Source organism: Mobula birostris, chromosome 19, assembly GCF_030028105.1.
Source record: "Mobula birostris isolate sMobBir1 chromosome 19, sMobBir1.hap1, whole genome shotgun sequence".
NCBI classification, from domain to species: domain Eukaryota; kingdom Metazoa; phylum Chordata; class Chondrichthyes; order Myliobatiformes; family Myliobatidae; genus Mobula; species Mobula birostris.
The window spans coordinates 13,997,595-14,022,781 of NC_092388.1; the positions used below are offsets into that span (position 1 = coordinate 13,997,595).

The following is a 25,187-nucleotide window of genomic DNA, read 5'->3' on the forward strand; positions in this document are numbered from 1 at the left end:
GTTTGTTCTGGCTCTGGCACCAGATTAATATACAACAACAGACTGAATGGCAGCATTATTATGTGCCGTATTGTATGACGTGGATAATCATATTCGTTCATGACCATGATTGTTCTTGGATATTTTTCAACAGTTTTGCCATTGCCTTCTTTTGGGAGTGTCTTTACAAGACTCTTTAATTTGGGGAGATCACAGGCGAAGCCAAGTTGCAGGAAGATAACTGAATTTTCAGTGACATCTGAGTGTAACGTTGACGTGGATTGGTTACAGTTTTATATCACTTCTGATTTCACTTTCCAGTCTTGTCTCAGTAATAAGACATTATTTTCATATTAAGGACAGATCCCTAATATGAGGATTAGGCTTACTTTGTCTTCCATTCAGTGCAGTGCTGTGCAAGATATTGGTACTTAAGTTAAATATTGAATCAAATACTCAAGTCAGTTGGATATAAATCATAACGTACACTCCTCTTAAATATCAAGGAAGTCCTTAAAAAGAGATTTCTGGCTGGTATTTTGTGAATGTAGTGGAATTAGATTATTTGAACAATAATCAATTGCCATTTAGAAACTGCTGCATGTGAGTTGGATTCCATTTTTCCCTGTAGTACTGCATTGCTTACAAAATATTTGGGATCATCCTGCAATGATGCAAATAATGCCTGAAATGGAAAACATTGGGTTTTCCCACGCTGACCTGTTGATCTATTTCTCCACTCCTTATGCCCATTCATAGAATCATTAAGTGTATCACGTAGAAAAGTGCTGCTTAACCCATCGAGCCAGTATGGCTCTTTTAAAACAATGTTCAGATTAGTATTCCTTCCCCTTCTTCTCTCACAGCCCTGAAATTCGGTCCTTTTAATGGTCAGTTGCCTTTGGGAATTATTGTAAAATTTACACCTTATTTGCAATAATGCGTATAAAGTACTTCATCGAGTACAATACAATTAGGGTTATTCGGTGGCTTTGTAAGCAATTCCTAAAAATATTGAGTTTACTATGTGCAGAAGTTCATCTAATACTTTTCTATCCATGATAAATATATTGGCTTATTAGCAAAATAACTTATTTTTATCACTAGATCTCGCGTATTATTTGTACACCTCGTGGGAACGCATTACTGGTTGGTGTAGGTGGATCTGGCAAGCAAAGTCTGACTAAACTGGCATCCTTCATTGCTGGATACAAGACATTCCAAATCACATTAACAAGGTAAGGCTTGACCATTTTTCATTTCTTTTTCAACGAGGATTAGTAAATTTACAATTTTAGGAGATAAGGCTTTGGTGACAATTTTTAAAAAATTTGCAAGTCTGTAACATTCTTTGATTTCTGCTCTCATTTTCAAGTCAAAAGACTGTAATGTATTTTGAATCATAAAAGGTAAAATGACACAACACCCCAACTCTTTTCGTTTTAAAGTAAATATTGGCACTCCTCGTCTTGTAAAAATTGAGAAGAATGTAATTTAAAATTGAATGAGACGACCTTCCACACTTGTACATCAAAAAGCAAATGTAATGTGAGCTACTGAAGGCTTCTGTTCCAACCTGGCAGTTACTTCATTGATCTATTTTGATTAAAAGCCATCAACCAGAAACATTAATTCAATTTTTTTCTCCACAATTGCTGCCTGAGCTGAGTATATTCAGTATTTTTTTTTGTTTTATTTAAGATGTTTCATCAACACAAGGTAATGTTCTGATGGCCAGATGGGAGTAAAAAGAGCTATGGCCTCCTGCCTCCTATCTATAACTTATAAATTGTAATGCAATTCTAATATCAGGTGTAGCCCCCTGGTAAGCCTCAGACTCGCTCAACTCGCTTTCGTCTAGAAGGAGCAGCCTTCGGCCCCGCCAAACTGGGTAATCAAGTTTGCGCAGATGCTGTGTGATGTACCCCACCACGCCAAATAACAGACAATACACCATATGCAATTAAATGATTACACTTTATAGATCTTACTGGAACTATGTAATTAATAGAGATAAAGTATAAAAGGCGCCAAACTTATCAAAGTTCAACCACTTCATGCACAACAGTTGGAGCTCAATTAACGGAGTATTCTTTCCACCATTTGATCCCCTCCGACCCCCTCGACCCACCGTCTGGGACCAACCACGGTGGCCGACCAGACGCTTCACACGAGTCTGTCTTCGTCTCCTCTCCTCGCCGAAAACCCTGGACCTTGGACTCCCGCTCGGGGTCCGTTCCACCGCCCAGCTTACAGCATCGTGTCTCCTCTCTTTGCCCCAATCTGCCTTCTCCCTCAAAGCCCACGAAAAACAATAGCTTACAGACACACAAGAAAGAATAACATCTATTCCAATTGGTTCACTCTTTCTCTTATCAATAATATAACCCAAACAAGCTGCGAAAAAGAAGCACTTTCTCAGCAGTTAACATAACAAAGAAGCCATTTTATTCTAACTTAACAAAGAAGCCATTTTCATTAGCCTTAACAGTAACATAAAAGAAGAAACCCCTTACACAAGTGTAAACATAAAAGTTATTTTAATATCCACTATACTCCACTGCATATATTAGAAACATAGAAACAGAAAACCTAGAGCACAGTACAGGTCCCTCAGCCCACAAAGCTGTGCAGAACATGTCCTTACCTGAGAAATTACCTAGGGTTACCCATAGCCCACTATTTTTCTGAACTCCATATACCTGTCCAGGAGTTTCTTAAAAGACCCTATCGTATCTGCCTCCACCACCATTGCCAGCAGCCCATTCCACGCACTCACCACTCTCTGTGTATAAAAAAAAAACTTACCCCAACATCTCTTCTGTACCTACTTCCAAGCACCTTAAAATTGTTCCCTCTCGTGCCAGCCATTTCAACCCTGGGAAAAAGCCTCTGACTATCCACACGATCAATGCCTCTCATCATCTTATACACCTCTATCAGGTCACCCCTCATCCTCTGTCGCTCCAAGGAGAAAAGGCCGACTGAACATTAAAGGTTCTGTCATGTATTCCTTTCTATGACTTAATAGATTTCCTTTGAATAAGCTAAATACATTCAGTACATACTCTAATTAGAGGAGATAAGTAAAAAATGGCCCCTAAATGTATTTCTGTATGTTCTTGGTCTTCTGTTGCTGTAACACATCAGTTTCAAAGTTCGATGTTCTGTGCACACAAAGATGCTTTGCTGCACACCACTGCTGTAATGAGTGGTTATTTGGTTACTGTTGCCTTCCTGTCAATTTGAACCAGTCTGGCCATTGTCCTCTGACCTCTCTCATTAACAAGTGTTTTCACCCTCAGAACTGCCACTCACTGGATTTTTTTTTTGTATTTTGCACCATTCACTGTAAGTTCTGGAGACTGTTGTGCGTGAAAATCCCAGATCAGCAGTTTCTGAGGTACTCAAACCACCCCATCTGGCACCAACAATCATTTCACGATCAAAGTAATTTAGATCACATTTCTTCCCCAGTTGGTTTGAACAAGAACTGAACCTCTTGACCACGTTGGCATGATTTTTTGCAGTGAGTTGCTGCCACATGATTGGCTGATTAGATATTTGCATTAATGAGTGTGTGTACCTAATAAAGTGGCCACTAAGTGTACTTTCTCCTTCCTTTTCTCAGGTCATATAACAGCTCTAACCTGATGGAGGATCTGAAGATTTTGTATAAATCAGCAGGTCATCAAGGGAAGGGAATCACCTTCATCCTTACAGATAATGAGATCAAAGATGAGTCTTTCCTTGAATATTTGAACAACGTTCTGTCATCTGGTGAGGTAAGTTAATCAGTTAGTGCTATCAACGCCTTGCCATATTTTTCAGGTCTGTAGAACTCTTATGATTATTTTTATTACCACTGTCGCAGTCCTTCTGGCGAAAAAACTTGTCATGTTTAAAATAAAATCTAGAAAGAAGCACCAGTTTCTTCCATCTGTGGTTCATAGGCTCTTTCATTAACTGGGCAGGGTAGGAATAGCTGACAGCATTCCCAATTCTTATCAACTTGGTGTGGGAATGAATCTTGGGTCTAACTGTTGGCAGATTGCATGCTCCACCACACTAACTTCCTGTTATTATTAGTTGCTGTCATGTTAACATTAGGTTTTCAAATGTTATTTTGATCTTAGATTTCTAACCTCTTTGCACGGGATGAACTAGATGAAGTTATATGTAATCTGATACCAGTAATGAAGAAGGAGTATCCTCGCAGGCCCCCAACTGTTGAAAACTTGTATGAATACTTCATGACTAGAGTTCGTCAGAATCTTCATGTAGTACTGTGCTTTTCACCAGTGGGAGAGAAATTCCGTAATCGAGCACTCAAGTTTCCAGCACTCATTTCAGGCTGCACCATTGACTGGTTCAGTCGTTGGCCCAAAGATGCCCTTGTTGCTGGTAGGTTGAAGCACATAATATCAGATTGACAAAGTTTCTAATGTTGCAGAATGCTGTTTGTTTAAAATTGCGAAGAATATATCAATCAAATATTTGATGAATAATATGGAACTGTGAAGGGAATTTTCTGATGGTTAACTTTTGGTTTGAGCACTGAAGGTGCTCAAGGTATTTTAAAGCAGATATTTAAATGTGCTAAAATCAGCCTTAAAGCAATTCAAAGAGGAGTTTGAGTAATACTCTCAGTGGTGTTTGTACAAATTGATATCTAACAGGCGACAATAACATTTGTCTATTTAAGTTGTAGATTTGTTTAATGAATTTTATCATTCTTGCTGTGTGTTGCTGCAGTAAATATATACAGTAATTATAGAATAAGCATGAGTACCAGTAACTCTGTGAGTGTTTTCATGCTCTCTGTAGTGATGTTTTTATCCTGGGGATTCCTCTTGTATTTAATGAATGATATCAAACATGGGACCGTGAGATAGTTGCTTTTGGTTAAGTGTTCTGAGGAATTTACTGGATAACTAAAGTCTTACTTTCTTGTTGTGTTAAAAATAATGTGTTCTGAAATAAACAAGTGGGTTTAAGATGAACCAAGTTAGTTTTAATCTAAAATAATCACAGTTTATATTTCTATGATGATAGCTATCAACAGCCAAATGTCTCAGGGAGATTCAAAAGAGCATCATTGGATACCTTTATTTCTTATAAAGATATACAATAAGATTTTGAAGGAATCTAGTGTGTAATCAACTTTTATATGTACTTGTTTATATTGTTTCACTTTTATAGTAAAATGATTCTTGAAGAACTGATTTTTCCTTTTTGTTAGTGTTGTGGTAGTTAATAGAGTATTTCTGTGTCACTCAGTTAACCACTCCCACATGGAAGGTGTTCACATATTGTACAAGCGAGGCTATCAATAAAGTTCAGTTGAATATTCTGCAAGGCTGGTGTGCTCTGCACTATCCCTCTATAATGAACACAACAGTTAGGTTTTACTATTAAATTAAATATTTATAGTAAAGTAAACTTTAATATTGAGAAGCCAGTACGTAGATATTGCAATTTTAATTCCTCGGCAGTAACCGAAGATTAAAGTGAAAATATGGCTACTTTCTTTTATGCAGAACAATTGTTCACTTTGTTTGTAGTATAAGTACAAACAATTTAATTCATTTCCCTTTTTATACATTAAATTGGTTGTTTTTTTTTCAACAGTTTCTGAGCACTTCCTATCTTCTTTTGAAATTGACTGCACCACTGAGGTCAAAAGGGAGGTGGTGCAATGCATGGGATTCTTCCAAGATGGAGTGGCTGAGAAATGTGTGGACTATTTCCAAAGATATCGCCGATCCACTCACGTGACACCAAAATCCTATCTCTCATTCATCCAGGGATACAAAGCAATCTACAAAGAGAAGCACACTGAGTTCCAAACGTTAGCAAATCGGTAGGAATTTAATGCAAACAACTTTTTTTACAGAAGTGAATTTACTCTTGCCAAAGGAAGTTACTAGTTAAACTGACATTTATTCTGACTTCCCTAAGTGCATCATTAGTCATTTCGCGGGTAATAGACAGAGGGGTAAACAGGATTGAGGATCAAGATGGGGAAGAGAGCTAAGTTCCATACTGTACCACAGTAAAGATATTGTATGGGCAGATGCATTTGTACCCTTTTTGCTGAAGAGAATAGCATGGATATCGTGTCAAGCTGTTGGATGGAGGTACAAAAGACCTTTTGTTTTAAGAATCAGAGTCAGGTTTATTATCACTGATGAATGACATAAAATTAGTTATTTTGCAATAGCAGTACAGGGCAATACATTTTAAACTATAAGCTGCAATAAGATGTATATAAAGAGTAGAGGAGAGCAAAAAGTGAGTTAGTGTTCATGGGTTCATAGTCCATTCAGAAATCCGATGCCTTTTATATAATGTTGAGTGTGGGTCCTTGGGCTCTCGTACCTCCTCCTCAATGGTAATGATGAAAAGAGGCCATGTTCTGGATGGTGAAAGCCCTTAAAGATGGATGCCACTTTCTTGCGGTACCACTTTTTGAAAATGTCCTCAATGGTGGGGAAGTCACTGCCCATAAAGGAACTGACTGAATTACAACCCTATGCAGCTTTTGATGATCCTGCACATTGGTGCCGCCGTACCAGGCGGTGATTTAAACAGAGTGCTCTCCATGGTGCGTCTGTACAAATTTGCTGAAGTCTTCAGTGACATACCATTTTTATAAGCATTGACTTAGCAAATCATGTGTAATCTTGGCTAAAACAACCTTTTTTTTCCCCCCCTGACTTATCTCCTGTCACTACCATATTAATTGCATACACGAAAATACCACTAATCCATAACCTATTACTCCTTCACCCTGACATCATTTCATATTTCACCATTAAATTATTAACCTTAAAGTAAAAGAAGCTGTATTGTTATACAATGAATATAGAATTATTAACATGATAAATTTACTATGTTACTTAGTAAAGCTTGGAAAAAGTGCAAAATGGGAAAGCATAATTAATTGAAACTTGGTGCTGAAATGGATTTACCTGATTTCATATTGTTTTCAGATAGCTACTCTGCCAAAGAATTTGTTGAACCGAAATTTATCTGTTCCACAGATTGAATACAGGCCTTCAGAAATTGAAGGAGGCATCAGAATCAGTGGCTGCTCTGAGTAAAGAACTGGAAGTGAAAGAGAGAGAGCTACAGGTAGCCAATGAAAAGGCCGATATGGTGTGTATTTTAACAAAATAATATTTCAGAAATCTTTTTGTTCTTAACTTGTTTACATAGTTAAAACTTTAGTCGTACATATTTAAAAGATTACATTTCCTTGTGACCAATTTAAAAAAATCTGGCTTTGAGAGATGTTGGCACAAATATTCCATAAAATGTGGGCAATTCTCTGGGTTTTGTGAGTTGCAGGAAGAAAAATTACTGGACACAGGTTTAGACGACGAGTCCATTTTCTCTTTTCCCCGATCCCCCCATCATCCAAATCCACTGAATTGTTCGGAAAGTGTAACCAGATAAAAATATGCTGAGTTTTCCCACACTGAATGAAACATTTTCAAAATAGGAACATATGTCAAACCTTAAAACACCAGTCTGTTGACATTGTTACAGACCTTAGCCTAAACCCACTAGTGAATCCTGACGAAGGGTCTTGGCCAGAAATGTCGACTGTACCTCTTCCTAGAGATGCTGCCTGGCCTGCTGCGTTCACCAGCAACTTCGATGTGTGTTGCTTGAATTTCCAGCATCTGCAGAATTCCTCGTGTCTACCTTTTAATAGTAGCACAGACATAAACCGTGTACCAGTGATGAGTTGAAACACATCCTGATTTATATTTTACATACATTCGAACTCTACATCGAATCTAACCCCTACTTTTACAGATGGTTTAGGAAGGGGTGTGTAGATCCTGTGTACTGTATGGATCACCTTGGAAATTATGATGTTAAACTAGAAATAAGATACAATCCCAGTAAAATGACATCGATTGTTCACTTGATTGTTTAATCATTTGTTTAAGTTCCTATATGTTAACCAATTAAGTGCAAATTGACCAGTGAAATACAGCTGCTTTTGCTTAACTAGTAGGTAAGAAGCATATATATCAAACACTGATTTTAAAACTAACCATTCAAACTGGTGAATGTTTTCAAAGCCTTCATGATTAAATCTGCAAAATGGACCAACCAAATTGATCTTGTCATTTAAAAAAAAGTCTGTGTTATTTACACATATTTCACACTTGCACAGATAAATACTGTATATCACAGAATACATTAAATATTTGCATAACTATTAAAATACATTTTCAAAGTGTTTAAGTATGCTTGTAAGAAACTTGTTGTTCACTGTCTTGTAGAGCTCTGTGTCAAAATGTGTCATGAGGTTTGTAACCTCCAATCTTCTTATGTACTGTAGAACTTCAGGACCTGAAATAGGAAGTTGTTTGCGATCTTGCAAGAGAAATGGAAAAATATCTCTTTAATTTATCCATGTTGCTGCACATAATCATCCGAGAACACTGTTGCTGCATGCACCATTTCTTCTGTAGGAAGAGGTACAGTCGCCGTTTCAGGCCGAGACCCTTCGTTAGTCCTGACGAAGGGTCTCGGCCTGAAACGTCGACTGTCCCTCTTCCTAGAGATGCTGCCTGGCCTGCTGCGTTCACCAGCAACTTTGATGTGAGTTGCTTGAATTTCCAGCATCTGCAGAATTCCCCGTGTTTGCACCATTTCTTCACCTGTTTGTATATTGTATGAAATGATCATGCAGAGATCAGCCATTGTCAAGCTGATCTAAACCAGAATTCATTCCCATTTTCAATATAGAGATTCAGTGTTTGTTTTGAGACTAGAATTGATAGCTTATGAATTTTTGTTTTGTGTGTTTTTCAGGTTTTAAAGGAGGTTACTGTGAAAGCTCAAGCTTCTGAGAAGGTAAAGGTAGAAGTTCAAAAGGTCAAGGATAAAGCTCAGGCCATAGTTGATAGTATATCAGCAGACAAGGCCATTGCAGAAGAGAAGCTGGAAGCTGCAAAACCTGCTCTGGAGGAGGCTGAGGCAGCTCTACAGGTAAATTAAGTCATTTATTTCTGCTGTCCTGATTTTTGAACCTTAATAAAGTGTCTTGACCTGAAACATCCACTGACTATTTCCCTCCATTGATGCTGCCTGACCCTCTGTGTTCCTTCTGTGGTTTGTGTATCGTTCCTTATTTCAAGCATCTAGACTCTTGCATCCTCGCTTATTTTCTTCTATTTTTGTTATCCTGGATCTCTGGGAAAGAGCATTTGCCTGATTAATGAACAGTTGAACAAAAATAGTTAAATAGTTGTACTTAAAAAGCATTGAAATTCATGGTGTTACTGAAGCAATCGGACTGTCATCTGAAAAAGTAGAGGTTATTTTGTCTATTTGCATCATTGGATGAAAACTGGGAACAAAGCACCAAAGGCTTTCTGCTAAGTTGTCCATTAGCAGTAAATGGCTGCCCATTTGAAATACAATCTGCAGGCTCAGTTTATAGCTCTTGGTGAAATTATATGTTGCTGGTGGGTAAAACATTGAGTTAACAAATGCACATAAATTTAGCAAAATCAGTATCTCTGTCTAGCAGTGGTCAAAGGCATTGTATACAGTATTCAATCCTTTGACTCTGCTCAACCAGTCAATAAGATGATGAATGATCTCTCACTGCCCCATATTCTTTGATTCCCTTGACAACCAAAAATCAATACTCTTGTTCTTGAGTTACTTAATGGATCAATAAAACAGTCCTTGGGTGATGGGGAATCATAAACTTGATTAAAGAGATTTCTCTTCTCAGTCTGAGATGACTGACCCTTTAATTCTGAAACATTTGTCCCTGGTTTTGGACTATCAGTTCAGGGAAAATGGTTAGACCAATCTTGCTAACTCTATATGTTGCACTGTGATCGTCACTCATTCTTTAAATTGGTAGGACAATAGAGCCAAACACTGAAGATTACAGTTATCCCTTGAGCTGCAATCTCAGAAAACAGTGGATGTGTGAAGCACATTTTTCTTTCCATATTCACTGGATACATTGCCTGGATTTGGGGGAAGTTCAGTAGTTCCATCTGTAGCTGTTCATTGCTGTTTCGTTTCCTGTACAGTATTTGCTGTTGGACTCTGCCTGAGGCTCACCACTGCTTATGGAGGGAATTCACTCAAAAAATCTGCACCACTTTTAACCTGGTGCAGTAAGTTCTTCAGCGGACCTGGGCCCCAGAGCATATCGCTGCGGCAGGGCCCGAGTCCTAGGGGGGACAATGACCCGCTGTTCAACTGCAGGCCCACAGAGATTGAAAAGGCAGGGGATTGAGACTGGAGACGAGAGTCGGGCTGATTCTGCTCGCTCTTCTGCGATGTTAACTCCTCTCTCCGCAGTGCTGAGACTGTCAGACTGCTCTGGCTGCTCCAGGCTTCATATCTGCGAGCTTCGTGGATGTTTGCCCTGCTATGTGATGAATTGATTTTCAGCATCTGCCGAATTTCTTGAGTTTATAGTGTTCAGCTCCGCAGAAGCCCTGTTGCAGCTGGAGGAACACTGAGTGCCAGGAACTCATGGGCCTGCTCTGGCTGCTCCGGGCTTTGTGTCTATGGATTCATTTCATTTGGAATGCTGTTGCTTGCTTTTATTGTTGGCATGATTTGTGTGTATTTCTCCTCTCTCTACGCATTGGGTGTCGGTCTCTAATCAAATTGAGTTCCTTCAGGTTTCTTGTTTTGTGGCTGCCTGTAAGCAAACAAATCTCAAGGTTGTATAATTTCTACATACTTTGATAATGTACTTTGAACTTTGAATTTTGACTGGAGCGAAGATAAATGATTGTATTTCAGGACAATTCTCATTTATATGTTTTTAAATTGTTTTTATTTTAATACTTTAGTTTTTAAAAATACTTCTATAGATGGAGTAGTTATATAATTCCATTTTTAGAATTTACATGGATCAGTTAACAATTCAGAGGTTGTGGATCTATGATTTTCCATGCATCAGTTCCAAACCCAGTTCTTCAAAATCTCTCAGTAGAGGCTAATCTTAATAGTTCCTACCTGGAACATGTACCCTATCACTCAGTGTTCCTCCTGCTGCAACAGGGCTTCTGCTGAGCTGAACGCTATAAACTCAAGAAATCCTACAGATGCTGAAAATCCAGAGCAACACGCACAAAATGCTGGAGGAACTCAGCAGGTCAGGCAGCATCCAGGGAAAGAAATAAACAGTTGGTGTTTCAAGCCGAGAACTTTCATCAAGACCAGAACATAATGAGCAAAACACTGCAGGGATGACTGACTTTGGAATTTGAAGACAATTTGATTACCCAGCAAATCCAATGAGTTCTTTAGCCGGAAGATATTGAATCTGTTAAATTTTGCTTTATTACTACATGCAGTTCCTGACATACTCTATACATTTTTTAACATTATCAGCAGTGCTAAATTTGAAAGAAATAGTTGGAAGATTGGTAAAACACAAATAATTTGCATCAATCTCAAGACACTGAGGAGCTTGTCTATCCATACTCCTTCAGATTGCATTGATTTATGATAAATAAGCAGTAAAATTTCAGACACAGCCTACAATGGCTCAGTAGTTCCAGAGTAGATTAAGTGCATTAGATGAAAATAATTTACGTTTTATGACGCCTGCTTTTGTTCTTGTGTTTACCTGCATAGACTATTAAGCCAGCTGATATCGCTACAGTGCGCACGCTGGGTAGACCACCTCATCTCATCATGCGCATCATGGACTGCGTACTGTTGCTCTTCCAGCGAAGAGTGAACACCGTCAAAATTGACGTCGAGAGGGCTTGCACAATACCTTCATGGCAAGAGTCTTTGAAGCTCATGACTGCAGGAAACTTTCTGCAAAATCTTCAGGTCAGCAAACTATTCAGAGTTATTTTCTTTCTTAGCTGAATAAAGCATACTATTTGTTTTCGAATTTTGTCAAAATAAAAAGTGCACGTAATTGATATGATTTTTTCAGAGCTACACTCATATGAGCATTCAATATCTATTTAGAAAATTGTAGGTTTAATTTTAGAAATTGCTAACTTAAGAGAGTATGTTTTGGCAATAGTTTTATTTAGAGTTTAATTACCTCTTTTGTTTAAAGTATGTGTTCTTAAAGCTAAATTGTTCTGCAGGTAGGAAGGCAGGGTAACTAGCATGTAAGCATTATCTTAAGTATTGCTGAATTCATATTAAGTGGATCAACAGAAACTATATTTTAACACTATACTTGCTCCATGCTTCAATACTTCTGTTACGGTTTCAAGTATCTAGTTAAAATATGTTAGCTGCCAAAACAGAAACTTGCATAAAAATGAGGCTAACTATACCAGTTTGAAGTTTTTGATGGCCCCTTTGTAATTTAAACTTTGCTAGTTCTTAAATGCATTTTTTACAAGAACATACAGTACAATGCAATATTACTCCCAAAGCATGTGACCAAACAGCAAAACTTGGTTTATAATTATGTAAAAAGATCATAGTAATGGTCTTTTAATAGATAGAATTAGACTTTTTCGCAGTTAACAGTGAACCTTGCTAATGTTTGTTTATGTTATTTTACCATCCTAGCAATTTCCTAAAGATACGATTAATGAGGAAGTCATTGATTTACTTCAGCCTTACTTTGAAATGACTGACTACAATATTGAAACAGCCAGGAGAGTCTGTGGCAACGTAGCAGGAATTTGCTCCTGGACAAAGGCTATGGCGTCCTTCTTTTCCATTAACAAAGAAGTTTTACCACTAAAGGTACTGTACATTAAGGTGAAAGTATTTAACATTATGCTAAACATTTCTGAAAGTTAGTTTCAAAGAAAAACTTTGCAGTAAAAGATTGCAGAAGCAGGATGAGAAAAACAAATGTATGATCCATGGGTACCTGCTGAATAGATTTAAGGTCAAACAGAACATTTCTGTCACATGTATCTATAATCTATCCCCATCAAATCTACTTAACCTATTCACAATATATCTTTGTATGGACTGAAGGTAGTAGGATCATCGTAGATCAGGATTATCAGTCAGCCTGAAAAAGGAAATGAACTGTAAACATGGTTATAGAAGAATATCTGGACCTCTTTTAGGTGGATGTAAACTTTAACACTGAATCATACGAGAGGTATTAGGAAATCTGACTTGAATGAAAATATGGCCCTTTGAAGAATTTTTGTGTGACAAGAATACACATAGATAAGATGTTAGCTGTCCTGTGTGATCAGCAGTTGGTCTGCCACCTGTCTTCAAGAGAGAGATAAGGAACACAATGAAACAGCATCCGGAGATGTGTAATGAAGGGACGGGAGAGAGAGCTGTCTGGAGCGGCTCCCCCTTTGAACCCTGAACTGTTTGAAGTGATGGACAGGCGATACCCCAGCAGGGGGATAAAAAGGGACAGGTTCGCTAAGGCAGGACACACACGACACCCGAGGTAACGAGACCCTGGAAGCGGTGCGCCTCTCACGAGTCGGTGGGAAGTACCGGACCTTAAACGCACAGGGTGGAAAGGTACGATCAGCGGGAACCCGGTGTGTGTCCGCCCTTGCTTGGGTGCCGGGTTCACTGCAGAGGATCGACTGCATCTGGGGGAGGGGTCACAGTCGGTGACCTCAGGTGACATCATAAAGGACCCGCCTGGGAGCTGCTGCTTGTGAGCAATATCGCCGGTCTGTGAGTGGAAGCTGTTTCCGAATGATCAGCCGTTCTCTCTCTCTCTCTCTCTCTCCCTCCCCCCACGTTGCCCATCGCCATGGCAACGATTACTGCGAACTGAACTAAGTTGGACTGAACTTTTGTGTCACTTTGAAATTTGGTCATTTACCCCTAGACAACGATAGAGCTTGATTGATGCTGTTATCTTAATTCTGTGCACATGTGTGTTTATCATTGCTGAACTGTTGCATTTATTATCCTTTCGATTACTGTGTTGCTTGTTTCTTTAATAAAACTTTCTTAGTTCTAGTAATCCAGACTCCAACTGAGTGATCCATTTCTGCTGGTTTGGCAACCCAGTTACGGGGTACGTAACATTTGATAAATGGAGAAGGAATTGGAAAGGGAGAGTAGCCTAGAGTGCAAAAGACAAAAAAAAATAGAACTTCTAAAATCTCTTCTGACAGTGATAAATGAAAAATTAGGAGCTTGGTGAAATGTGGGACAACAGTAAGGTGAGAAGGTGGTGGAGGTAAATCGCAGGAGGAGAACAAGGAGTGGAAGGAAGGTATCAGAAGACTTAAATTGTTGGAAAAAGTAAAGGACTTGGGGGAGTTTGTTTGGGAAGGTTTTGCAGAGAACATCTATGTTAAATTTAATACATCGAAGGACAAGAAATTGATATGAGTATGAGATTGAAGGTCGCAATGAAGTTTGTTGCAAAACAAGCTATAATAGGTGAGTTTAGATTATTTATTGTAGAAACAGCAGGAAGAGTTAAGTTGTTTGTAGTTATGCCAAAGGGCTGTTTCACAAGCAGAGGGAAGGTTAATCATGCTGCAGTAAATAAAGATGACTTCTAGAGCTAGCTCCAGGATTGTTCACCATGACAAAATTGTGATCTGTCTGTCTGATTGACTTGAGACTCTAACACAGATAGGGGCAAAAGACAAATTTTGTTGAGTCAAAAATCATCCCTTCTTTTATGCTGCAAGAAGTTGTGGCTATTAGTTAAGTAACAAAAGTATATAGATGCTTCTTTCTGTTATCAGTAAATAAGCAGAAGCTGTCCCTGCATCCTTGGATGATGCCATGCTGCAGACCCACTTATTTTGCAGATAAAATGCGGGCATTTATAATTTGCAGTTTGAAGCCATAGTTTAAGAATGTGTGTGTATATATATATATATATATATATATATATATATATATATATATATATATATTTTTTTTTTTTTTTTTTTTTTTTTGTCTTAGGCTAACTTGGCAATCCAGGAAAATCGGCTGGCTATAGCCATGTTAGATCTCCAGAAGGCACAAGCAGAGCTGGATGCCAAACAAGCAGAGCTGGATATTGTACAAGCAGCATACGACAAGGCCATGACAGAGAAGCAAGTGAGTGTTAAATGATAATAGCTTTTTTTTATTTTAACATACACTTAGTGTATTCCTTCAATTACAAGGAATAACTTCTCATCCCTAACTATATGTGAAAATATATAATGCTTTTAGGACTACTGATTAGACTGTACAAATTCTTTAAGCAGTATGAATCTACAGATGAAAGATTCTTATTATGCATGTCACAAAGCAACTAATTGAGAAAAAAATATGTTATCTATTGGCCAGTTTGGCTGTCTTGGGTAGATACCACATACACAGACAATAATCAATGTGGCAATAACACGAAAGTTAAGTACTCCTCATAGCCCACTATGTGAAGTATATTTTCAATTCTATTAAAGAAGGTTCTAGCAATGAATCTTGCCTATGTTCTCATCTAGTGAAAACTAACACCCAAGCTGAGAGCTTCCTATCACTGTCCAGTGCAAGGTAAACTGATATTCAGGAATAAATACTTACTTCAAAATTCAAACATAGGGAACAAAGTGGTGGATTCACCAAAAAATAACCCAGTTCTTGGTTGAAACTTGCACCCCATTCAGATGTTGCTAGGGTTGTAAAGGTACTCCACAAAGACCTAAATGTAACAACCTAACTTTATTGTGCTCATGTTGTCAAAAGATGTGCTGAATTCAGTGCAAATGTCTAGGAGATCTATTCAAACCTAAGGAATCAGTACCACTCCTTATTGAATGTTACTTAGACAAAGTGCAAAAGAAAGTCAGGGTAAAGAGTGTTTTTCAGATGGGACTTCAAGGTTAACAAGATGGCGCTGGTGATCATCGGTGACGTTCTGTGGATTGTGCCCACAAGAAAATGAATCTCAGGGTTGTATATGGTGACATATATGTTTTTTGATAATAAATTTACTTCGAATCTTGAAGGTCCACCACTGAGAATACCTCAGATGTACCATCTTTCTCTGTGTCCTGAAAGACATAGCTGTCACTCAGGCGTGCATCAAGTGAATATGAAGACATTATCTATTTTGACTTTACATAATAAGAATAATTTCACAATTCGGAGATTTGACAGATGAGATCTGAGGCACAATTTCAGATGAGTTTCTGGCTTTGAGCTTTAGTTGCACCTGAAAGTTACACGGTAATTAGTCTGTTTACAGGAGTCATATGCTATTTCATGATCATGTGTCCCTGATGTCCATTAAGTCTAGTTGAAATGCTTCTCCTTGTTAGGCACTGCTGGAGGATGCTGAACGATGCCGATGTAAGATGCAGACTGCTTCCAGTCTCATCAGTGGACTGGCAGGTGAAAAGGAACGGTGGACCGAGCAATGCAAGGAGTTTTCAGCACAAACCAAGCGGCTCGTGGGTAATTACAGTCTCTATTACTGAGTTCAGCAAGCCATTCCTGCCAGTGAGTTGTGTGATAACACAAGAGAATAGAATTGGCTGTTGCAGCATTGGAAATATTTTTATTACATTTCAATATTATGATTTAATTTAATTTACATGAATATAGGGTAATGTGATTGCAAGTGTGATTCTAATATGTATTTGGTATTATTTTATCTTTTTTTTGATTTATAATATATATCTTGTACTCTGTATTCTTATATGTAGAAACTAATAAAAATATTGAAAGAGGAAAATATTGAAAGGAAATATTTTAAAATTAGTAAAATGGATAAAGATATGAATGTTAAATAACAATAATTCTGAAATGTGGATGCAACGTGGATGATAGAATCATGAAAGGTTATTCATCATTAATATTTTTCTGACAAAAGAATTAAAGCAAGGAAATGTATTTTAATAATATGTGGAAGCTTTTATTTCAGTTGAATAGTAAAGTAATAGTTGCTTCAAATTCAGGCTTTATTTACATCAGTGTCACAGTTTTAAGACACATAACTGCATCTATGATTGGGTTTCACAACCATGCACCGATTTCTTTGGGGAAACTGGTTAACTAGAGTAAAAGAGGGGAAAAAAAAGTATTTAAGCAGCATTGATTTCCCACTTGCTTGTTGTGACTGCCTTTGATTTTCCTGGCTTTGAGCTTTTTTGTGGTCCAGGAATATTTCAATGCAGGCTAAGCCTTTGGCTGGTGTGTGGCAGGGCAGGGCTTTTGTTGCCTTTCTTTCAAGGACATGAATAACTCTGAACTAGGGAGGATTGGTGAGAGTGCAAAGAACTACTGAAGAAGCTTGATACTTGTACCTTTTAATTTGTGTGCTACATGAAGAACTCAGCAAACCTTTCCGTTATTGAAGGGTCTTTATACAAGCCGTACCTCCAGAGATTATCCTTCAGAATCAGGTTATTCATCACAATCTTAAACGAAGTGAAATCTGTGTTGCAGCAGCAGCACAACAATGACATAAAATTATTATAAATTATGAAATAGATAAATAGTTCAAAATCAAAGGAACAATGAAGTAATGATCATGGGCAGAGATCTTGCATGGGAGGCTAATAATAAGACTTTTGATCGAATTAACAGCCTATATCTACTCCAGATACAGGATTGTGTACATCATTTCAGATGCAGGAACAGTTGGTTCTGAAAATTAGCCACTGCACTTTAAAAATTCTTCATTGAATGTAAAGTACTTTGAGGATCCCCATGACCCAAATAGTCTCTAATAATGGAACCCTTCCTTCTTTTTCTATGAAGTACTTTAATCATTCTCAATTACTAATTCCAGAACTGTAATTTGCCTTCACCTCTAGGCTTTTGCAACTGTAATTCCTTTCACAGAAGCATTCAATAGCTGTTGCTTCCTTTACCTCTAATTGTATCCTCTATTACTGTATTACTAACTTAATTTGAGGCATTAAATAATTAAATTATAATTGAAAGCAACACACACAAAACGTTGAGGGATCTCAGAAAGTCAGGCAGCATCTATGGAAATGAATAAACGGTTGATCTTTCAAGCCGAGACCCTTCGCCGGGGCTGGAAAGGAAGGGGAGTAGACACCAGAATAAAAAGGCTGGGGGGTGGGAGGGGGGGGAAGGAGGATAGTTTGAAGGTGATAGGCGAAGCCAGATGGGTAGGAAAGATAAAGGGTTGGAGAGGAAGAGGAAGGAATCTGATAGGAGAGGAGACTGGACCATAGGAGAAAGGAAAGGAAGAGGGGTACCAGGGCAGGTGATAGGCAGGTGAGAAAAGGTAAGAGACTAGAGTGGGGAACAGAAGAGGGGAGGGGAGGGAATTTTAGTTTCAATTAAAATTGAACTGCTAATAACTAAGTTATTTTTTTTAGGTGATGTTTTATTGGCCACTGCATTTCTGTCATATTCTGGCCCCTTCAACCAAGAGTTCCGAAATTTATTACTGAAAGATTGGGAGAGAGAAATGAAAGCTCGCGGAATTCCCTTTGCCAACAACCTCAGTCTTACGGACATGCTAATTGACATCCCAACAATTGGAGAATGGAACTTGCAAGGTCTACCAAATGACGAGCTCTCGATACAGAATGGGATCATTGTTACTAAAGCAGCTCGTTATCCTTTACTGATTGATCCACAAAACCAGGGCAAGATATGGATAAAAAACAAAGAGATTACAAATGAACTTCAGGTACCAGATTGTTCCTTCAATTTCTTCAAACAGTTCACGTATCGTACAAGCTTTATCTTTCCATATCATTGAAAGGCATGTATTCTATATGTGTTTAGTGAATTGAGGCTTTAGAATATGTTATTTAACTTCAATTTAACAAATGTGCTAAGAGAAACAAACAGAGTAAAACATCACTGATTTTCTTTCAAAAACATTCTATTTTCCATAATGTGAACTATGTATATTTTTAGATGAGGATTTCAAAGTTATTTGAGTAGTCACGTTGATTACCCTCTTATTCCATTAAATTTAGCACATAAACAAAATGCATAAATATAATCAATAGGGTGATCTTGACCTTGTAATTAGTGATGGAACGTCAAAGACAACATAATTAAAATGATGTTGCAGTTGCATAAAACTTTGGTTAAGCTATATTGTGTTCATTACTGGTTACTGCACAGTAGGTAGATGTGGAGGATTTGGAGAGGGTGCAGAAGAGGTTCACCAGGATGTTGCCTGGAATGGAATGTATTAGCTATAAGGAGAGGTTGGATAAACTCAGATTGTTTTCTTGAGGGAGTATATAAAATTCTGAGCAGCATAGTTCGGATAAACAGTCTATTCTCCTGATTGGAAACATCAAATACAAGAGGGTATAGGTTTAAGGTGAGAGGAGGAAAGTTTAAAGGGAATGTGCACAGTAATCTTATTTTTACACAGTGTGATAGGTGCCTGGAAATCTCTGCCAGGGGAGGTGGTGGAAGGAGATATGGCAGCAATACTTACACAGGCATGTGATTGGGGTGGGAGTCAGTGTGGAATCGAGGGGTTCAGATTACGTTGGGATTAGTTTTGATTCCCATCATGTTCTGCAGACAATTCATATGCTTACTGTTCTATGTTAAAATATACCAGGTGTATTCTGAAGATTTTTAATACTTTTCCAGATCACTTCTCTAAATCACAAATACTTCCGAAATCACATGGAGGATGGGCTTTCTCTTGGAAGACCAGTGCTTATTGAAGATGTAGGAGAGGAATTGGACCCAGCACTTGACAATATCTTAGAGAAAAACTTCATTAAAACAGGCTCCACATACAAGGTAAAGTGATACTGATCGTTCAACTTTGCTATGTTAAGTAGAGCTGAATGGCGAAAATGTAGATTCAGAGTTGAATTGAATTCACTTCAACATTTTTTGGAATAAAGTTTAGATTTTCGTGAAACAGGTCTAAATAATATATGTGTACTTTTATGTTCTTCTTTTACTCCTTCTTTCAGCTGTACTTTTCAAAGCCATATGGACTCAATATGCCAAATAGCCTCTTTTTTTGGGAAGAGAATGTCAGAAATAAGAAAATGTTTTGTTTACCCTTGCTGTTTTTACTTTGTATTTTTACCCTTGCTGTTTTATACGGTGAATGTATCCCATGTCATTATGGTTGGTTGTGGATTTGAAAAACTGATCTATTCTGGTGCTTCCCAAGCCTTTCTTTCTTCCTAGTCTATTCGTGGAAATCTCCTTGTAGGATTCCTGCTAACAAATGCAAGCCTTTTTTGTCTCAGAAAAGTGAAGGTTGTGTCTTAGTAAAACAATAATCCCAGGTTTTTAAAAAATAATAGCTAACTCAGAGTGAAATAGACAGTTATTGCATGAGGTTGAGGGAAAGAGCAGCTTGTATGATGAAGGGAATTCCAACTTTGTGTTCATGTTTTCCAAGGTCATGTTTTATCTTCTCATTGTACTCACTGGATAACACAGAAGTTTACTCACTGAAAGCTGTCTCTAAGCCTCTCTCTGTGTGAAGCAGAAAGGCAGAGGGACACAGGAACAAGTTGAAAACCTGGCAGGTTTGTGCCCGCCCTTATTATCAGCCTGATAGCCACACTTGTTTGCTTGCTGTGTAATTCAAAACTTCACATTAAAGATCAATTTCTCTCTCATCAGGTGAAATTGGGTGATAAAGAAATTGATGTAATGAATGGATTTAGGCTCTACATCACCACACAGCTTCCAAATCCAGCGTACACACCTGAGATCAGCGCTTGCACCTCCATCATTGACTTTACCGTCACCATGAAGGGACTGGAGGACCAGTTACTGGGGAGGGTCATTCTAACTGAAAAACAGGTATATCTGTACGGCTCTGTTTTATTGCCCTAGGTTTCAGCATCTACAATCTCTTGTCAATTAAGAATTTGCACTGTTTATACTTGTTGGATCCTGTGTAACAGTGTTTTGAATGTATTCCTCCATTAATTATACATAAACTATATAATTATACTTAGACTATATTATTTTGATTTTATTTTTCACCGTTAATGTCAAATAATCATAATGTTGTTAAAATTTCAATTGCTTTAAATGATAGTTGTGAATGAGCCCAGGTTCTTGGCTTTCATGGCTTTGCTTTTAGATTATTTGGTCTAATAAGGAAAAGGGGGGAAAATATGATGAGACCACACATGGAGTATTGTGTTCGGTTCTGGTTGCCTTATTATAGGTGTAGAAGCTTTAGAGAGGGTGCAGAGGAAATTTACCAAGATGCTGCCTGGATTGGGGAGCATGTCTTGTGAAGAAAGATTGAGCGAGCTGGGGGTTTTCTCTTTGGAGTGAATGAGTTTGACAGATGGCTTGATAAAGGTGTACAAGATGATAAGAGGCACAGATAGCGTGGCAGCCAGTGCCTTTTTCCCAGGGTGGCAGTCCTTAATATGCAAGAGCATAATCTTAAATTGATTGGAGGAAAGTATTGAAGGGTGCTGAAGGTGGTATTTTTTTACTCAGATCTCTGATTGGACATTACCTCATTACTTTTTTGCATTACTTATTAATTTAACTATATATGTAATGCTCTGCTTCATATTTTACTGTTATGCTGTATGTATTTCATTTTGGCAGTTCTGTAAGAGCAGCTTGTTTTCAGCTTGCTCCATTTTCAGCCTGTTTGGGTTATTGTTGAAGATAAGAGTTGAGAAATGTGTACCATCCAATTAGGATGGTTGAATTAAGGGGAGGTTTCTCTGTTGAGGGATACCAAGGTTGGGCTTGGGGTTTTTAATCATCAGGAGATGAAGAAAGAAGACGCTGGAGAGAACTGGTCATAGCATACGATCTGGTGGGAGACCCGTTTGTTTGAGAGGGATTGCGAGTGACGTTCGGAAGGTGGTGTGGGCATTCACACTGACCAAGGGCCCAGGGCGTGAGTGACAGAGAAGTTCAAGATGAGCTCCAACTTCTGCACATTTGACTGTTTAATTAGAATGGGCCCTTTTCCTTCTGTTATTCTTTACGAACCCTTCAGTTAAGATTCATAGATATAATTCCTTTAATCGTATGCAGGGTGCTGTCTGTTATTTTGTGGCATTAATTTGTAACAGGGTAGCAAATTACACAGCATCCACACAAATCAGAGTCTCAATCTCACGTGTTTGGCGGGACTTGAGAGTGTCTTCTCTAGACTTGTGCAGCCAAGGAAACCGGGGTATTTCCTGTTTATATATATATATATATATATATATATATATATATATATATATATATTTACTGTAATTAGTTGACACGTGGCCAGGTGGTTAAGGCATTCGTCTAGTGATCTGAAGGTCGCTAGTTTGAATCTTGGCTGAGGCAGCGTGTTGTGTCCTTGAGCAAGACACTTAACCACACATTACTCTACGACGACACCAGTGCCAAGCCAATGCCCTTCCCTTGAACAACATCGGTGACGTGGAGAGGGAAGACTTGCAGCATGGGCAACAGCCGGTCTTCCATACAACCTCCTGGAAACCTTCCAAGATGAAAATCCATGGTCTCACGAGACTAATGGATGCCTATTACTGTAATTCACAATTTTTATTGTTATGTATTGCAATTCCACTGCTGCTGCGTAACAACAAATTTCATGACATATGCTGGTGATGTTAAACCTGTTTCTGATTCCTGATTTACATTAGGGACATTTAAGAGAGACTTCGATAGGTACATGGATGAAAGAAAAATGGAGGGCTATATAGGAGGGAAGGGTTAGCTTGATCTTGAGTGGTTATAAGGTCAGCACAACATGCTGTACTGTGTTGTATTGATCTACTGCCTGTTCTGTTTAAAATAGCCAATAATAAAAAATGGGTTTGAGAGCATAGTATGCAATGCATTGGTACTGATAGCTCTTTCACATAGCCTTTGCAGATATATTGTGCTCTAGTTTGTGAAGAGGATGAAAGGAGACCAGATTGATCGTAGCTAGTTGAGGGAGTGAGCAAGTAATAGAGATGTAGTTGTACCTGGATAACGGCGACGTTATTAACTTCATCGAAAACAAACAGAGGGCAGGGTATAATTTTAATGATAATAGATTAGAAATGCATTGTACACTAGAGCAAAGAATTCCAGTTATATAGGCCTTGGTGATACTTCATGGAGCAGATAGTGTGCAGTTTTAGTATCCTTACTAAGGATACTAAAGGAAAGGAAAAAGAGGGCAGCGAAGGTTCACCAGATTTGCTCTAGGAGTGACAGATTTGCTCTACATGAAGCAGTTGTGTCAAATAAGCCTATGTTCACCAGAGTTTTGAAGAATAAAGGTGATCTTACTAAAACATACAAACAAGGGGACACAGTCTCAGGAAGAGGGGTAAGATGTATAGGGCTGGGATCAGGAGAAATGATGCGCTTGTGGAATTGTCCATCTTTGGGGGTCAAGTCACTTTGGACACAGAAAGCGTTAGGGAATATGGAGAGAGTATACATATACAGTATGCCTTTTTGGTCATATTGAATGGCAGAACAAGTTCAGGTTGACCGGTTTGTTTTTCTCTGCTCTGCAATCACTTGACTGCAAATATTTGCAGGCACTCTAGTTTCACTGATGGCCGGTGCTACTTAAAAGAACTTTGCATCTCTTGTATGGCAGCAGAACTGTGACAGTTTTCAATTTGGGCTTAGAGCTATTGTATGGCTAGAAATCTAAGAGAGTACCCATAAAAGACTTTGGATAGTGTGCTTAACGTTTGATAGAAAAATGAAAAGGAAAGGAAATGTCTTCTTTCTTCAGGGAGGCATTATTCTCATTTGAATAATTTTAATGGTCTTGCATTCTTGACAGCTCTATGAATCTTATTTTAAGGAGGGACGTAACGAGAGGTGCCACATAGAATTTCTCATTTGCAGGAAGATGAAGCACCTATTGCCCATTACTAATTATTTTCCGAAATTGATGGTCAGCTACCTTCTTGAATTACAGCGGTCATGAAGATCATCTGTAGGATTGCTGGGTAGTATTCCAGGATTTTGTGCTGGTGAAGATGGAGGAATAGTGATTTACTGTATTCCCAAGTTGGAAGGTTTGTGACTTGGAGAGATATTTGCAGAGGAGGAAAAATTTTGCAAAGTAGGGTGATATTCCTTGTCACTTAGAAGCAGTGGGTTAAGTTGATGGGAGTTTTTAGAATATTAAGAAGCGATGTGGTAATATCCCTTGGTTGGGGAGTCAAAGATTTGGGATATCCTTTGAATAAGGGGTCCATGGACCCCAGGTTGGGAACACCTGCTTTAAGTATTAAAGCTGGCTTTACCTGGGGAGATATGGCTGGCTTTAAGCTGGAGGAAGCACTTCTACAAAGTGTAAATTCTCTTCTGTAATGTCAATTTGGTGATGGATCAGGTGTCAATTAAAAATGGAATTTTAGGAACCAATGGTCCCATGTAAAATGAAGTAATGATATGTAGAATTCAAATACAGGTCATCTCACTGAATGTTGGGTAGGATCAAATGGTTTACTTCTGTTCCAGTGTAACACTGATGAAAAGATGTGTAGCAGTTTTGGCTTTGCTGTCATTAATGGCACAAAGGAAGTATACTGAAAAAAATAGAAGTAAGAGAAAAGCGTATCATCCGTCTCTCATTCAAGTTATCAACAGCCTGAAACATGCAACTTTTTTCATGAAAATGATCAGCTACAGATAAAATTTCCAGATTAAAATAGCAATTTCTCTCTGGGATCCTAAAGTATCTTACATAACACATGTTCATCAGTATTAGATTGCAAATTTCAACAATGCATTCATAACTCAGTATCTTGTCTTGCAGCTCATCACCATATTATATAGGTTGTCTTCCGGTTTAATTGTTATACCTTTGAAGATTCTTCAAGTATTTTTCAAATTTTAAATAATTGTTTTGGAGCGACTTAATGAGTTTGCAATCTTAAATCAGCAGGAGATTCCTGCAACCCTTTACCAATTGGACCAAATTTGGCATTGTTTGATTGGAAGCAATGAATTGCTAACATCAAGGATCTCTTCATATGACTCCCGACTAGTCAGTTCTGACATGGTGCCTCCTCCTCCAGGTGTTGTTATGTGTGACTGACAGAGGTGCGCAGGACATTGCTGCTTTTTTTTCCAATTTCAATAATTAGTTCTATTTCTTGCCAAAACTCCAGACCAGATTAGTTTTGCAGATTACCTGTATTTTTATAGGATGGGAATGCGTAAACATGAGCTATGTTGTGTAGAAAGGTACAGTTACCATTTCCATCTCTGAATGAAGAACTTGCCGCACACGATTAATTTTTCTATTCAGTCCTGAGGTTAAATTAGTTACTACTTCTGTTTATCAGTGGTCATAAAAAAAG

General features: G+C 38.2%; 1 protein-coding gene across 2 annotated transcripts in view; it reads left to right on the plus strand.

The window, feature by feature from the left end:
• The window catches only part of dnah5 (dynein, axonemal, heavy chain 5), a 211,710-nt gene that overhangs the window by 146,379 nt on the left and 40,144 nt on the right, over positions 1-25,187 (plus strand). For both annotated transcript variants that reach the window (XM_072283263.1, XM_072283264.1), the window contains 13 exons: positions 1,087-1,217; positions 3,611-3,764; positions 4,116-4,383; positions 5,611-5,842; positions 7,026-7,140; positions 8,818-8,994; positions 11,626-11,829; positions 12,535-12,714; positions 14,872-15,009; positions 16,215-16,350; positions 18,252-18,568; positions 19,501-19,656; positions 20,503-20,685. In XM_072283263.1, coding sequence (XP_072139364.1) covers positions 1,087-1,217; positions 3,611-3,764; positions 4,116-4,383; positions 5,611-5,842; positions 7,026-7,140; positions 8,818-8,994; positions 11,626-11,829; positions 12,535-12,714; positions 14,872-15,009; positions 16,215-16,350; positions 18,252-18,568; positions 19,501-19,656; positions 20,503-20,685 — 2,391 coding nt within the window. The remainder of the gene's footprint in view (positions 1-1,086; positions 1,218-3,610; positions 3,765-4,115; positions 4,384-5,610; positions 5,843-7,025; positions 7,141-8,817; positions 8,995-11,625; positions 11,830-12,534; positions 12,715-14,871; positions 15,010-16,214; positions 16,351-18,251; positions 18,569-19,500; positions 19,657-20,502; positions 20,686-25,187) is intronic.